General features: G+C 33.1%; 1 protein-coding gene across 1 annotated transcript in view; it reads right to left on the reverse strand.

The window, feature by feature from the left end:
- Positions 1-3,139: 3,139 nt before the first annotated feature.
- Positions 3,140-16,685, reverse strand: part of LOC110031187 — a 165,971-nt gene continuing 152,425 nt past the window's right edge. The window contains exon 17 of the mRNA XM_020734272.1: positions 3,140-3,552. Within this exon, the coding sequence (XP_020589931.1) occupies positions 3,361-3,552 (192 nt within the window). The 3' untranslated portion in view covers positions 3,140-3,360. The remainder of the gene's footprint in view (positions 3,553-16,685) is intronic.

Here is a 16,685-nt window from a genome sequence, read left to right on the forward strand (position 1 = left end):
AATTTTGCATGGCGAATATTAGATTTTTGATACAATAGAGTATTCATCAATCACATTTTTTTGAGCGTATCACTAATTGTAGACTTCAAAATTTTCTTGCAACATTTTTACTCGAGTTATGATTTTTAATAGATGTAGATATAGATTCATTTTAGAGAAAGCTTCACACACACACACACAGATGGATGTATTTGTAAAATTGTTATTTAATTCATAACGCGCGCGCGCGCACACAAATATATTTGTAAAATCGTTTGTTTAATTCATAACGCGCGCACACACAAAGATATAATTGTAAAATTGTTATTTAATTCATAGCGCACGTGCACACACACACAAATATATTTGTAAAATTAAGAAAATATATTCATGACCTCTTAAAGAAGATTCATTTAAGTTATCACAAGATTGGAGCTAATATTAGCAGATTGTCTCTTGGCCAAGCATTCAAAAACTTCTCCTTATATGTTGATGATGATGCAGAAAGCATTGTAAGGTGATTTCCAGTTATTATAATAGAAGACACCAACATAATTTAGGTGTAATAGCACTATATGTGGCCTTAGACTAATTCACCTTTTAGTGAAGTTTTTGATGTACCTTTTATCATGTATTAATATAAAAGCTTGATTATTCCATATGATCAAATTGTTGGGAAGTGATATGATAAATAATGAACTTGCAAATCAATATGTTAGAGAAATGAACGGTCCTTTAAATGTCTTTGAGACATTTAAAATTTCTAGTTCCCACTAAAAGACCAAGCTACTATTGTTGAATAGTTGAGTTAGTAATAAATTGAGATTTCTTTTGGGTTAAAAACAACAACTTTTGTCCCTTCAATTGTATATAGCCATACATGCGTATATATCCATATATGCATATATAGCCATATATGCTTTATTGTTCTATCAAATTTTAGCAATTTTAATAGAATTTAAGATAAACTAAGATTTTGTACCTTTTTGAGGCACACAATTGTTATGATTTTTAAATAAATAAGTTAATAATGCACTTGTTTAGGCCTATAATTTTTTTATTTTCTTAGATGAATGAGTACCATTATTATACTAAGGCTTATGCCTTTTTAAGATCTAAAAACAAATAAAAAGTATGTATCATTTGAGACATATGCTTTCATAAGTTTTTTGTATGGTTAAGAAATATATACTTTCTAACATTTAATCAAATTGAGATTTTCAAATGAGTAAAGGACTAATATCTTCTATGGAGTATCCAAGGCAATGGTTGTTTGGTGGAGAGAGGTATGGAAACAGGTTTTAAGTTTTGCATGCTGCCTGTTTGTATGATACATTGTAGGTATGATGTTTGGAGAATGAAAAGTCCTAGTGTGGTGTGGTGGTGCGGTGTGTTGTGTTTGTAGCTGTAGGAAGTGCTTGATGAGGCCTAATTGTTTGAGGCTAAAGGTTTGGTGGAGGTTGTGAATGAGGTGTGTTATCAGTTTGGGTAAGTTGTCTGTATGAGCATATCATCAACATATAATAGTCAGTAAATAAGTGACGTCATGGTGATATATGAAAAGAGTGTGGTCTTCTTTGATGATTATGAATCCTTGTTTGCAGAGATGTGTGCAAGAGGTTGAGTGCCACTGTCTTTTTTTTTTTCAACCCGTACAGAGCTTTGTTGAATTTGCAAATGTAATTGCAATGTTAATTATCTATGAAACCTGATGGTTGTATTATGTAAACTATATTTCCCAGCTTGCCATGTAGAATAGCACATAAAAAGTTAAGTTGTTCTATTTCCAAGGAATTAGTTATTGCTATTGTCAGAAGAATATGTATGGTGAGAAATTTTGACTAGGCTGAAAGTTTCTTGATAGTCGATTTCATGTTGATGTTTATATCCCTATGCTACTAATAAGGGGCTTATACAAAACAAAGATGCTAATAAAGGACTTCAACTTGAAAGTCCATTTGCATCCAAGTATGTTCAGATTGGGTGTTGGTTGTACTAGCGTCCATGTACCTTGTTGTTTTAAACCTAAGAATTCTTCTGACATCACCAGTGGTGGTATTTTGTAGCTTATTGAAAGGTGGTTGGTTATGGTTGGGGCGTTTAAAGAGTGAGGTTGAGTATGTTTCTGGGTTTGAGGTGTCTAGTTTGTAGTCATAGTGTTGTTGGGTTGTGTTATATTGTTCTTAGTTTGGATTGTGATTTTTGGAGTGTAGAGATGGGGGTGGTAAAGTTGGAGGGTATGTATGAGGTAGTGTTGCTTGTTAGGATATTGGGTTGTTGGTTAGGATGTGAAAAAAAGAATATATATATATATATATATATATATATATATTATTCCTGGAATGTGGCATGTATCGAGCGAATGAGGCATTTTGTGATTTGGTTGTAACATTTATAAACTTTCTGATACTGGTCATAGCCTATGAATATGCAATAATAATTCTCACTTATGAGTAGGGATACTGATAAGTTCTTGATACATGCCATCAATAATTTGATTGAGGGAATACTAATTTCAATCATCTTTGGTGCTGGCTTCGTTGAGCCGAGGAAGATGGAGCAGAATCCATTGGCAGAGAATTGTAGAGCTGCTGTTAAGGGGATGCTCTGATACCATAAAAAAGACATGCAAATAATTTGAATCAGGTATGTATATCACTTGCTTCCTGCTTACTGTAACACTCTTATATAGTTTTTGAGGGTTACAATGACAAAATACAATGAAGCTTATTTCAACAAATGACTTCTGGTGTAAATTCCGGAGACTGACTTTCTGTGTTTTGGGTAAGTTTGCTTTTGATTTCGTTGTCTGGGCTTATAATAGAAACGTTTACAAGATTTCCTCAAACTTTATTTGGGGTTATCTACTTATTAGAAAACCACATTCAACCATAATACATATTAATCAATAATTACTTTTAAGAATAGTGATCGAATACATTCAAACAAGGATCAGACTATAAGAGATAATCAGTGGATAATGAATAAAAATTGAGACAAGTCATGCGAAACGAAAATAAAAACATATAATATAATTACAAATGAAAATTTAAAATTACAACAAAAAAAGGAGAATATCTCATTTATTTTGTTTTTCCTCAAAATTTTTAATGTTCTCCATGAGAAATATTGCAGTTTTTTCATCTCAATCAAAGAAGAGAAGTGACATTATAAACCATAAGTGTCATTAGTGCAGGAAATGGTTAAACACACATAACAACCAAAATTTAAGGAAGCTTTCAATTAAAAGCAAGCTTAGAACTACAAACAATCTTAAAATTATAAGAATATGCAATCAACCCTATCAAAATTTAGTAATACCAACAAAACCCAAACCTCAACCAAATTTGATAAACTGATGCATAGTTGAAGTTGAGCCTATCAGGGGAGACTTTTGGATCTGCTCTCTTTGACTTGCTCAAAGTGCCAGGCTACGACCTTGCTATACTCAAGATCGCCTCCAAAGATATCCAAAGCACTTCCTACCGTCGCGTCCACACGCCCCATCCCGGCAATCTTAATCTTCTCCAAGTCTTCCATTGTTGTCACACCACCAGCGTAAGTTACTGGGATCTGAAAATTTTTGACATAAATGATAACTCAGATTGTCCTTTCAAGTGAAGTTGGTATAGATAAGAAAACCAACACATGTGCATTCTTCATCTATCATAAGCCATTCATTTGAACAAACCCTTTAATACTATCAACCGAAGGCAGCAACAAGGTTTTACGCTAAATAGGATCTATAAATCTGATGAATCTCCACAACGGAAATGGAGCTAACAAAACGGCGGAATAATTCCTTAAATCCGGCTTATAATTGGATTTATTAAATCCGGATTTACATCCTTAAAAAGACAGAAAGCGAGAAAAATAGACATAAAGCAAAAAAATTAATTTAAAGGAATATTGGATTTAAGTTTTTTTTTTATATTTTTATTTTTTTTTATTATTATTTTTTTAATGTTTGGCTAGATTCAGGTTAAATCCAGTGACTAAATCTATTAATAGCACGCTACCAAACACCTCTTTAATTTATTCTTTCTAGCTATGCCAACATATCTCTCATTCTATCATGGTTAATATGGCTTTAAACAGATTTAAAATTGCATAATACTCGAACCCATATGATACAGCTGACCTATATGTAGCTTTCTAAAGTTTAGCTTTAAGTCCCATCTTATCAATATGTTGCTCCCAAGATATCATTCTTGTATACATTAAGTTCTTTAAACTTAACACAGGTATTATTTTACTATTACATTATCTGCTAAATATTATAAAATGATAAATGTCAATTCAATTGTAAGACTCAATCTAATGAAATTCATAAAATTCTTTACATGCAATTAATGTCATTGATTGAGACATTTTTAATACAATCAATTAATGATCAAGCAATTGTAAAATATAAGGTTTTTAAGAAACAAAAAAAGAGATTAACTTGGATAACCAAATGCTACAAAATTGCTACGTAAAAGTTTAAGTGGATGCCTTGAACAAATTTGAGGAAAAATAAAATAAAATACTGATCCCAAAAAGAAATCACATAAAGAGAACTAATGGCCCATAACAATGCAATGAACAATTTTGAAAGAAATAAATAGCTCAAAAGAAAATTTGGCCTCCGGAAATCAACATTACCAAAAATAAAACAAATCCAGCTACTAAAATAATTGCTATGGTACAAGTAACGATCAGTGGCACAACAGGCCGGGGATGTTGTTGCCAACAAAAGACAAGGCTCCAGTAAACCGTTAAGCCAAACCCACAATCACCATAAAACCAAAACTAGAACCAAATGAAAGCAAATATCAGTGGAGGGTCGGAAAGAAATAAAGGCATTTAGGGGCTAGACATTTAGCTTGCTAAAGAAAATTCAGTGTAATCAAAAGTAGCATATTTGGAATATTTTGAAGTTATTTGATTTGAAGAAAAATAAATTGTGTTTGGCTTGATAAAAAATAAAATCAACATGAAATACGAGACGACAAGGGGCCATAGCATGCGATAGCTGGTGCCAACAGGGCATCGCAGTTGTGGCCGACTACGATCAGTGGTAGTGACAATAACGGCCGCAGTTTGCAGTGTATTTATAATTTACCCAAATATGACAAGTTTGGAATTCATCAGTTTTGAACTACATAGCTTTCAAATTTATCAAAATTTTATACCATATACTATTTTCATCAAATGAAAAGTCAAAATTTTAGAAATTCCAGCATTTCATTTACATTACATCACAAACTCAGACAACCAAATTGCCCTGTAGGCACCTTAATACATTTCTTAGTCTTACCAGGCCCTTTTTACAACGACACCAGTACTCATAACATTTTGAGCTACAATCAAGTGAGCGAGGAAAAGTGATATCAACCACAAGTGGTGATGAGAGCTGCAAATGTGTTGAGGTTTCAACCATCAACCGCAAATAGAGTATCCATCAGAGAATAAATTAATAGAAGTATTTTGGGCAATGCCAAACTGCAGTATCCAAAAATACATAGTATAGGTTATCCTGACCAATAGCTGCAATGACAATGGTGTTTTGATGAAAACTACAATTAACAAGGCTAGATGTTGTAACTGGATATAAGAATAAGATCATTGCCACCGCTGTTAATGCCCTTAACAGTAATTAAATCACTATCCTTTTTATGATTCCTCAAGACCTTTTTGTTGCAGAACATTATCGCATCACAACAGGATTACTTAAGATGGTCAAATATTTGGTAGTATGAGTAAAATGTGGTAGTTCTTCAAATACAATTGTTAGAATCCACTGGCAGGCTTAGAGACAATCCCCACACCTTATCTACAAAAGACTTCATAACACCAATTCAAGAAGGTTTAGGGAAGATGATCTAGAAAAATTTTTCATGAAGAAATTAATTAAAAGTAGTTTATCAAAACTGCATGCAATCAGTAAAAGGATGAATGTTTATGAATTGGATTCTAATAAGGGAGACATCCAAATTGTAGAGATCAAAGACTCCTTAAGAACATCATAGATCGAGGACCATTACAAAATCTTAAAAGACTAACATTAGCATAATAACTATAATGAGTAATTACTTTAGATAGTCGCATTTCTATTGAAGACTGAATAATGATGTTTTAAAATCCAAAGTCAAATGATCAATGTTTAAAACTCCCCTTAAACCATAAGTAATACTTTCTTAGTTAGCTCAAATGAAAGAAAACCAAATGAAAATAACGGAAGATAGAAAGGTAACCACAAAAAATCAAAGCCTTTATAAAGAACATCCCCAGTCTTGCCCCTTACAGAATTTAGGAATGTTTACAAATGGGAGTACTAGATATTTCATTGAATAAAGAAGGGACTACAATTCTTGGCCAAAGTAAAGGATGCTAAAATCTTTAAGACAGATGAGAAGTTGGCATGAGCAACTCAGAGTCTAAAGGTAGAACGCTTTGTTATCATTCAAATAGTCCAAATAAGTCAATTGGATTAATAACCCTATTACATTTATTCTTGGAAGACTTCATATCTCATTTTAATCAAATCCTCTCAATCAATTGTCAAACAGTTTGAATGCAATAAGATTTAAGCCTAAACTTTGGTTTGTTTGGTTCAATCAATGCAAAATTGACCCAAATTATGCTAATTGAGCCATGTGAGTTTAAATGGGCTATATGCCAAAATGACTTTAATTATCAAATTAATCATATATAAAGTTTGTTTAGGATGATCATAACAATTTTAAATGAATCAAATTATCTCTAATCGTTTATTTGTTCATAATTGATCAAGTTTTGGTAAGCAAGTTGATATAGATGTAACTATGAATAAATGTTTTATCTAAAAGCATTTTTATGAATACAATCAAGCTAATAGAGAGCTATTTGTTGTATATTAAGAATATTTTTTGTATGAGAAAAGTCAATTTGAGGTAAAAATGAAACTGAGATTATAAATATATTAAATTAATTTTAAATTAAAATTTTACTAAAATATAAGGAGAATTATGATTCTAGGTTGTATATACCATGTTGACGGTTCAAGACAAGCTTTGGGAAACTTGTCTTGTGGGTGAACCGACAACCAAGGTGATATAATATATTACTACATTAAAAATCAAGGTGTTTAATAGAATCATTGCTTGCAACTATTCATTGAATATAATAGGTATTTAGATTTTTTGTTTTTATATTTACCACAAATTTTATAGAAAAACAAACTTAAGCATAAAATTTTATGTTATTGATAACATTGCATTCTTAGCATATTTAATAAGTAATTTGGTAGCAAGTATACTCATATAAATAATTATTGCATATTCAAAAAGATTATAATAGGCAAAGTTATCAAAAAAAAAAAAAAGTTACACGTATTGTGATAAGTAAAGAATCTTGTTGATAACTTGTGTAGGAAATGATGACAAGGCAATGGTTGAATTTTCGACTCTTGATATTGAGTTTAGAACGGTTCATTTTCTAGTAAGAGAACCCTTGATAAATTTTAAGTTAAAGGATGATCAACCTTTATTAGCGAATATAATAGTCAACGGGCTATATGACGACAAAATAAAATGAATCATCAAACCTTATACAAGTATATATTGACAATCATGAGAGAAGAAAGTATATGACATGAAAAAAATATAAGACAAAATTGTGCATGTTAGAGTGAATGAAATTATTGATAGTCACAGTTAGATCATTATAGATCATTGCTTCTAGTACTATATGAACTTCATATTTTTTGTACTTTAAATCAAAACATATTTATATATTTATTGTTGTTACTCAGAGTAGTCAATGACTAGTAGCATATTGCTTCTTTTTTATTTATTGAATTTTACTTTAATATTATTTCTCATGTAACTTACCTTATATTATGTTATTCTTTTTCAAAGAGGTGTAAGGAGCAAACGAGCAACTAGCCAGGTGGATTGCCTTCGTAAAACTTTTGAATTGTAAAAATTTTTGGATGATTTTTTATGATTTTTAGGGGAAATACACTTTTACAACTATGTGTTCAGTAGCTCTGTATGTATAGATTTGAGATTTAATTTTGCATGGTTACTTATTTGGTTTTTTATGAATTAATGATTAAGGAAATGAATTGTAATTATATCATTGTAATGGTCTAGTGAGACCAAAATTCCACTCACTTGATCATAACTTGTGTGTTAGGATGAGTGTTGGTGATTATCAAGTTTGTGTGAGTCATCTAACTCTGCTATATCACTACCTGACCTTGGAGGTCGGTTGGTATGTACAAAAAGTGACATTCAAGCAAATTTTAAATAAAATCAATAATGAAAGCGTGTTTGAATTTAAAATTAGAATCAAATTAATATATGAATTGACCAATAAATATATATAGGCCGATTGAATTTGGGGAGGTAATCTATATGAATTGGGAGTAATTCGTGCATGACATAATTACTACAAAAAAAATTAGATTGAATAATAAATTATGCAATCAAACAAAATATTTTTGAAGAAATGTCGAAAAGAATAAAATAACAACCTTCCAGTTCACCTATAGAATAAAAAATACAAGTATGAAATAATTCTAATAGAAATAAAAATAAAATCAGAATAAAACAAATGAAAGGAATATAACTAATGATTTATAGGGTATCACTGAGCTAATATCTCAAATAGTTTATTGGTTGAGAGCTGAGTCATAGCCTTTCAACTAAGATTTCTAAGGTTCATGTGCTTATATATGCGGTGTGCATGTATTTGCATATAAATTTGCTCAAGTTAAAAAAAAAAAATTTCTCAAATAGAGGATAAAATGATTGTTATTAAAAAATCTTCTATTAGCAATGTTCCGAGAGCTCAATTTGGTACAAAAATTGATCAACATATGAGAATATCTAGATTTTCAAGCAACTTATTAAGGGTGCTAGTGGTAGTGTAGTTGTTGAAGACTAGTTACCGAAGGATGGGAAGATTCTAGATGACATGATTTACCTAGAGAATGTGCATGCAATACTGCCCACTTTCATTTTAGAAAGTGGAGGAGAAAAGTGGTGGTTGACACAACACGAAAATATTTGGGCTGACACCTCTCAAACAGATCCAATAGGATGGCTTATAAAAATGTTCAATGCTTATTTATTTCACCTTTAGCCAGATTAGCACTATAGGATAAATTATTCAGCTTGACTAAAAGATCCAAACTTGTCATAAAATATGAGCCAGAGTTCATCTCACTCTCCACATATGCTCCTCATTATGTTAATAACCAGAAGAAAACATATCATAGATTTTTGCAAGACCACAAAGATCAGCTGAGATTGGCATTAGCAAAACTTCAAAAATAATGAATTATCAGTGTTCGTTGAAAGGGCCAGGAGGGTTGAAAATGAGTTGAACTACTCTTAAGCAGTAGTGAAAACTACAAACAACTAGGAGTAAAAGTTTTGATAAAATAAGGAATTTTCGAAGTAAGAATATTGAGTTTGAGGACAAACAGAAACAAGTTCAGACAGAGAAGTCAATCTACAATAAATGTGAAAGAAGATGTTTTGTGTTGTGTTTAATCGTAGCAAGCAAATGTTTCAGATGCAGTAAAGTAAGGCATCATCAAATGGATTGTCTATTAAAAAAAAAAAAAAATGGATACTAAGTAATAGGATTTCCAAGGCAAGGACAACAAAGAAATTTTTTTGGAAGCCCATGGGACAGCAATACTAAATTCAAAGATAAGCCTTCAACACCAATAAAAGAACAGACTTCGGAGTGCAGGATTAACCACTAGTGAAGGCCAGATATTTTGAAGAAGTGGTTATAGGTATGCTTTTGGTATCTGACCAGCTTAGCAAAATTTTATTCGATTCAAATGCATCTTATTTATTTATTATTCTCATTTATTTATTATTGAAAAAAATTTCTTTAATTATTTAATTGACATTATATGTTTACTCTTGCATTAAATGTTATAATGCATTCTGGAGATAATTTGTGCGCAAATAAAAAATGTTTTGTTGAAGTTAGTATTAGGAATAGAAAGTTGTAAGCAAAATTAAATATAATACCAATCAGAACGTTTGATGTCATTCCGGGCATAAATTTTCAAACCACTGAGCATTAAAAAAGAATAGTGAAATTTAATTTGCCTGATGAGAAGCCAATTTACTTCTCCTATGAAAAAAATGCAACATTATATTTTGGTCATTGTAGTGAATATTCGTAAGTACTTGAAAAAATGGTTAGTCTGTATGTTTGACAAAACTTGAAGTGTGAATAAAAGTGTGCATGATAGAGGTCAGATTCATCAAACCAAAAGGCGGTCAAGTTACTGGATTTTCTCTTCATTACCAGCCAGGCCATAGCGAAGAGCCCAATTTGTCAATCTAACGACAACAAAAGCATAAGTCTATCAAACTTAACAAGGTCAAGCAATCAAGATTCATCAAGTTTTCTCAATTGATCTAATAGTGAAGATAAAAATCAAAGTAATTGATCCGTGCTTGTGTAAACATCAAGCCAGTCAGGAGCAACATTCTTCAATAGGTCTGAATAAGCATTAAGCACTGACTGAAGGAACTCTTCTCTTCTTTAACAAGTTTAATGAAGTGTGAACCATAAAACCAAAGAAGAAGTTCTAAGATAATATATGATTTTTCTTCGCAGTGAAGACAAAGAGGCTGCATATATTTTTTTGAGTTGACATTGAGCTCTAAGACGAGATCTCAAATATATTCAATTAGCATCGAACTTTCCCTTGTTATCAAGACAGGAGGCCACTTATTTCATTTGGATTGACATCGAACACTGGGTCAATATCTCCAAATATAATTTTCTTCGATCATTTGGGTTAACATCGAGCTCTAAGCATAGATCCTTAGATATTTTCAGCTAGCATTAGGCTTTCCATTGTTATCAAGACATGGGGCCACTTGTTTGTTTGGATTGGTATCGAGCACTAGACCAGTATCTACAAATATGTTTTTTTTCTATCATTGGGTTGCCATTGAGCTTCAGGTCGAGATCCCCAAATATATTATGTATTTTATCATTCGGGTTGACATCGGGTTGGATGTGAGATCCCTAAATGAATTTGTATCAGATTGGTGACGAAGTTATACTGTGTCAATTTGAGCAAAAATAAGTCTATCTTCAGACAAATTATACACAAGACAATCTCAAAGTCAGAGATTCATCTTTCAGGCTTTACGTAATTCAGAAAGTTAAATGAGAGAATTTTGAGCTTGTGATTTTCAAGTTGTTAAGTTATAGAAGCAAAAGTCCGTTTACAGCTAAATCCAAGACACAAGCAGGTTGAAGATCGGACTCAACAAGCTCAAATATGATCGAGTTACTGATAGCTCTCTTTAATCAATAAGTCATAAAAACAACGGCAGTGAAGAAAACCCTATTTTGTCCATCTAATGACAATACCTGTCTTACTGAAGCTTATCCAACCTGATAAGTTAAGTGATTCAAATCTTGAGCTTCTCTCAACTAATTAAATAAGACAAAACTAAATAGATGTCAAATTTGTATTAACATGATATGATTATGGTCATGCTTCACTCCCCAATACATCGAGAATAACTGAATAAAAGATATTATCAATCCCCGTAGGAAGAGAGGTCATCAAACACAAGCCAGCAGGAGCTTCTCAGTTGCTCTTCACTCGCCATTACAAATAGATCAACAATCCCCGCTAGAAGAGGGGTCATCAAATACAAGCCAGCAAGAGTTTTCAGTTGTCCTCACTCTCCATTATAGACATATCGACAATCCCCGTTGGAAGATGGGCCATCAAACAAAAGCTAATAGGAGTCAAATTCAATTGCTCCTCACTCTTTCTTACAAGCTATTACGCAAGCCAAACAAAAAGTCAAAGTTGTTCAAAGAAAACATAAGCCGAAAGAAATTATAGAAAATATTTTTGGAAACTTCCTTGTAACACAGTAATGTGTTTCTAACTAATCATAAAATCCCCCCTAAGAAGGGGCATTTTTTTTGTTTATTTGGGTTGATATTGTGCTCGATACTGAGATCCCCAAATGTGTTTAATCGAATAATGAGCTTTACTTTTGAGATAGATAACAAATTTTATGGTTGAGATCCCCGATGGCAAGGGTTAACACCATGCCTTGTATTGAAATCTCATTTCGTTAGGGTTGACATCGTGCTAAAATATTGAAATCCCCAAATATTTGCTTAATAATTTTGCTATCAAATAAAATATATCAATATTTAAAATATAGAGTCTTCTCTTTTGTTGACTAAGATCTTGAAGGTTCGACTGGAAAGATTTTGAGATTTGCAAGCTTTAATAAGTTAAGTCGGAAAGTTGCATGTTTAACCACAATTCAAGTCTATGGCTCAAGTGAGTCAAAATAGTCAGACTCACAAGCCCAAATACGACAGAGTCGTTGACAGCTCGCTTCACTAAATAAGCCACAAAGCATCAATTGCTTAGTTCACAAACCCGTCCAATTTAATGAGTTTAAGCGATCTAGATATGGAGACTTTCTCAACGGATTGACAGATTAAAACTAAATCAAGAGATAATATACACTTAGAAATATCCATATAATCAAAACATTTCCAACTATATAAGTTCCAAGACCTTATGAAATAAGAAAGAAGACTCCTAAATCTATAACTTAAGCCTATTCAATTGAAAAAGCATAAACTATATAAGCTTAAGCCAAGACTTAAGCAGGTCTCGAAGGTCGGACTCAATAAGCCATAAAAATGACAGCATAAAGTTCAAGAAAACTAGTTCAAAATGATTTTCTTGAGTAATCAAAAGGTCAAAGAAAATCAAAGTAATGATCATCGCTCAAGAAAACATCAAGCTGACCTTGATGGTTTGTTCAAATAAAGAAAGCCAACACTCTTTTATAAAAATTTTGATCAAGCATAAGGCGTAGATTGAAGGAATTATCTTCTTCAATTAGTTTAACAAAGTAGAAAGCAAAGGACGAAAGAAATTATCCCATTGCTCGTTAAAACCTTGATGCTGAACTATAGGAATTGAATCTACGACAAGTTTGATAAAGGACCAAGCATAGGACTAATGATCAAGTAAACCTGTCATTTTTCATCAGAAGACTGGCTTATGTGATCTTCGGTCTGATTAGATATTAGAACCGCAGTAGAAGAAAAGACAGGCGTCGCCACAGTGATAGGTTCCAATGTATGTAAAGTGTGAATTGTCACCTCTGCGCCTAATGCTTCCTGAATATGAGCTGCGGGGCTATCCTGATTTTCGGTCGGAACATTATCCGTTGTAGTATGGTCAGGAGAAGGGTTCCCAGGGGCAGACACTAACTCCTATCTTCTGGTGATTCCCTCCTCAGTTTGACTGTCATGAGGTTTGCTGGGAGCGCGTTCAACCACGTGGGGTGCACTAACAGCATGTTCCTGCTTTACTATTGGTTCTCAACTGTGGGTGCAATCTGAAACATTTCTCATGCGAGTGTCCAAATATTTTGCAATGCTTGCAGTAGTAAGGTTTTTGTTCCATAATGATTTTTTGCTAATAACTATTGTGAGCAGAACTAAGCTAGATTTCTTCTACATTTGGTAGTGTAATATCTCTTTCAATCAAAATCCTTGCAATAGAGGGCCTTGAGAAATGAACTGTGAGTAAGTCTACCTGTAAATGTTTTTCCTAATTGCATATAAGATAGGTATGTCAAAAAATTAAAACTTGAGTTCAGGTAATGAGAACCAAATAGGTGCAATTGGGGTTCTTGACTGAGATCAAAATTAGGGGTCTATTTGAGGCTTTGAGCAATTTTGATATGTTTGCCCTCGATTGTGATGAATTTCTTTGAGAAAATCATTGTATAATCTTCTTCTATACTCAACTGTATTATAATATGTCTTCCATTGAAATGACCCACCTGTCAAGCCCCAACTAGTTTGAAATCTTCAAAAACCTTCCTGATAATCTCCATCTTAGGGCAACCTAATTGGAACTTTCCAACTAGAGTAAATTTATATTTTCCTGCACAAGTTAAAATTTCAGCGTCGAAGAAGAATATTGTTGGATTGTCCGCCTTTTTCTCTACTTTCTTGATGAGATTGCAATCTCCATGTCCTCTAACAGAATCATGATAAATATGCAGGAATATCGGGCTATTTGCGAGGTGGAAATGAGAGCTGCATTTGTAAAACATTGTAGCATAGGAGGGTTTGGCGGAGTTATCACCGACGAGAGAGGCGGCGTAGGAAAGCCCTGAGGCCATTATCACGGCTAGTGCCAACAAAAAACGCAAAGCCCACAAACAGGAGCAGCTTTGTCGCAGACAACGCAGGTCGGCGCAGCTGTCGAGCAGGACAGAGTCTGTGGCGCAGCGCAAACGAACGCACCGGGTAGTTCTACCGCCAGACGAAGCAGACGACACAAGAACACAAGGCACGACGACGAAGAAGACACGAGTATTTCCCAAAGATGAAAATAAAGGCAACGCGAGACGCTAGGGTTTGCCATGAGACAAAACCATAGTAGAGCGGAACGATACTTGCCCTTTGCCCTTTGGGGTACCCACGCCCTTTGGGGTACCCACTCATATAACTATCAAGTGAAATGTTAAGTGACTATTTAACTTCCTTTATTTCTCGGGATAACTAAAATGTCAAGGTTCGCTGAGTAATGAGGTAATTTTAATTTGACCTTGGGATGATTAAAAGAAGAGTATGAAAAGTTCAAAAATGAACTCGAAATACTTCAAGAGATCTTTAAATCGGTTCAAGTTCATTCCCTGAACACTTTGGAATCTCTTAGATATATTGAAGGACAAATTGAACTTACTATATTTTATTCTAAAATCATCCACTAAGATCTTTCGAGACTTAATAAGTCTTAGGCGCTGTTTGGTTCGGCTTCTGCTGCGCTCCTTAGTTTGGGGTATGTTAGATACAACTTTATCTACTCTTACAATTTATTTAATTTCCTGCAAAATTATATATATGTTGCAAAAGCTAAAGTTTCAGCGGAAATGCCGAGAAGATGGCAGGTACGCTTTTACAGTGTTATTTAATTTATGTCATTTTACTTTCTGCAATTTAGTTTCGCTGCAAAATATCATAACTTCTTGGTTGTGCACTTTAGCCTTTTGCAAAATCAAAACAACTTTTCAAAAATTAATCAACATTTTCAAAATATAAAACAACTTGTTCAAAAGGTAACCATAAATCTTTTGAAATGTCACAAAATATAAAATGTACTTTTGAATTTACGGGAGCATCTCGAAAAAGCAAACAAGTTTTTTTTTTTTCAAATCTGTATCGTTGGATATCGAGATTTGATTTAAACACTATTTTGAGGCTTTAGTGGTGACATTTTGATGTGATATGAAAGGTTTTAAAACTTAGAAAGTTACCGTCTAAAAATTGTCTTTTATTTGATTCACGAAATTTGAAAGCTTTTAAAATGTCGTTTTGGGAAGCATAAAATTTATGTGAAATGAATTCATGAAAAGTTTGAAGACTCACAAACTATTATTTGGGAAAAGTTTGGAATTGATTTATGAAAGATTTTATGAAAGATATGAAAGATTTGGATGACGTGAATGCAACATTTAGGTTTAGGCTCGGGTATGTAAATGCATAAGTGTTGTGGGGCTATGTATGTAATCATTGCGTTGGTTCCGACTCCTTGCTATTTCGACTTGCTTGAAATGTGGTTTGGAAATGATACCCTTTTAGGTTGATTTGTGGGTTGTTGGGCCTCATTTTTTGGGACTTTTCGTCAATCGTTTTAGATGCATTTATGAGGGTCAATTTACCTTTTACTTCTCGTCATTTCAGGTCGATTGGTTTCTCCTCTCTCTCACCCAATTTTTCTTCTTTTATTCCTTACTTTTTTGTTTGATTTGGGTGTTTATGTCTGAAATATAAGCACACATATATAATATATGAACCATCAAACAAGACTACAAGTTGGACGATTCATTTTGGGATAGGGTCTTGATTATAAAGGCATTCGGTGGTAGAGCGGAATAATGTTCCATCCTACGACATCGGGACCCCACTCAAGGACCCTGTGAAATGTAGGATGGCAATATTATTCACCAACTCCAGACAAGTGGGGCACCCTTGCTTTCTTAGGTTGTTGGCGGTCCCAGCCCGACGGCGTGATCGACTTGTAGACAATCATACTTTATATAAAGTACAATGATAAGAACAACCACGTTATTTTTAAAAAAATTTCTTCTGTAACACGAAGTCTTGGATGCTTAGCTCTTATATTTTTGTCAATCATCAAATCTAGAAACTCTTAGAGACAAAATACGAAATGAATATATCCGTGATATGGTTGGTGTAGCTCGTGTGACGGAAAAAATTAGGAAAGTCGTCTTAGATGGTTTGGTCACATTAAGAGTCGACCATCTGATGATTCGATTAAGAGAGTAGATGTTTTAGATTCGACTTATGTTAAGAAACGCAGAGGTAGACCCAAGAAGACTTGGGCTTACTATATAAAAAATTATCTTAATTTATTAGAACTAAATGAAAATATGACACTAAATAAGCCGCAATGATGAAAAAGGATTCATGTAGCCAACCCCACGTAGTGGGATTAAGACATTGGTGTTGTTGTTATATCAAATCTAGAAACTCTCTCTATACTCCTAGCTTAGTATCACATTGTAGATCTTGTTAGTAGGTTATGATATTGCCCAACGACAAAAATAGGTCCAATAAATCATAGTATATATATATATATATATATATATATATATATATATATA

This window comes from Phalaenopsis equestris, unplaced genomic scaffold (assembly GCF_001263595.1).
Source record: "Phalaenopsis equestris unplaced genomic scaffold, ASM126359v1 Scaffold000787, whole genome shotgun sequence".
Classification (NCBI taxonomy): Eukaryota; Viridiplantae; Streptophyta; class Magnoliopsida; order Asparagales; family Orchidaceae; genus Phalaenopsis; species Phalaenopsis equestris.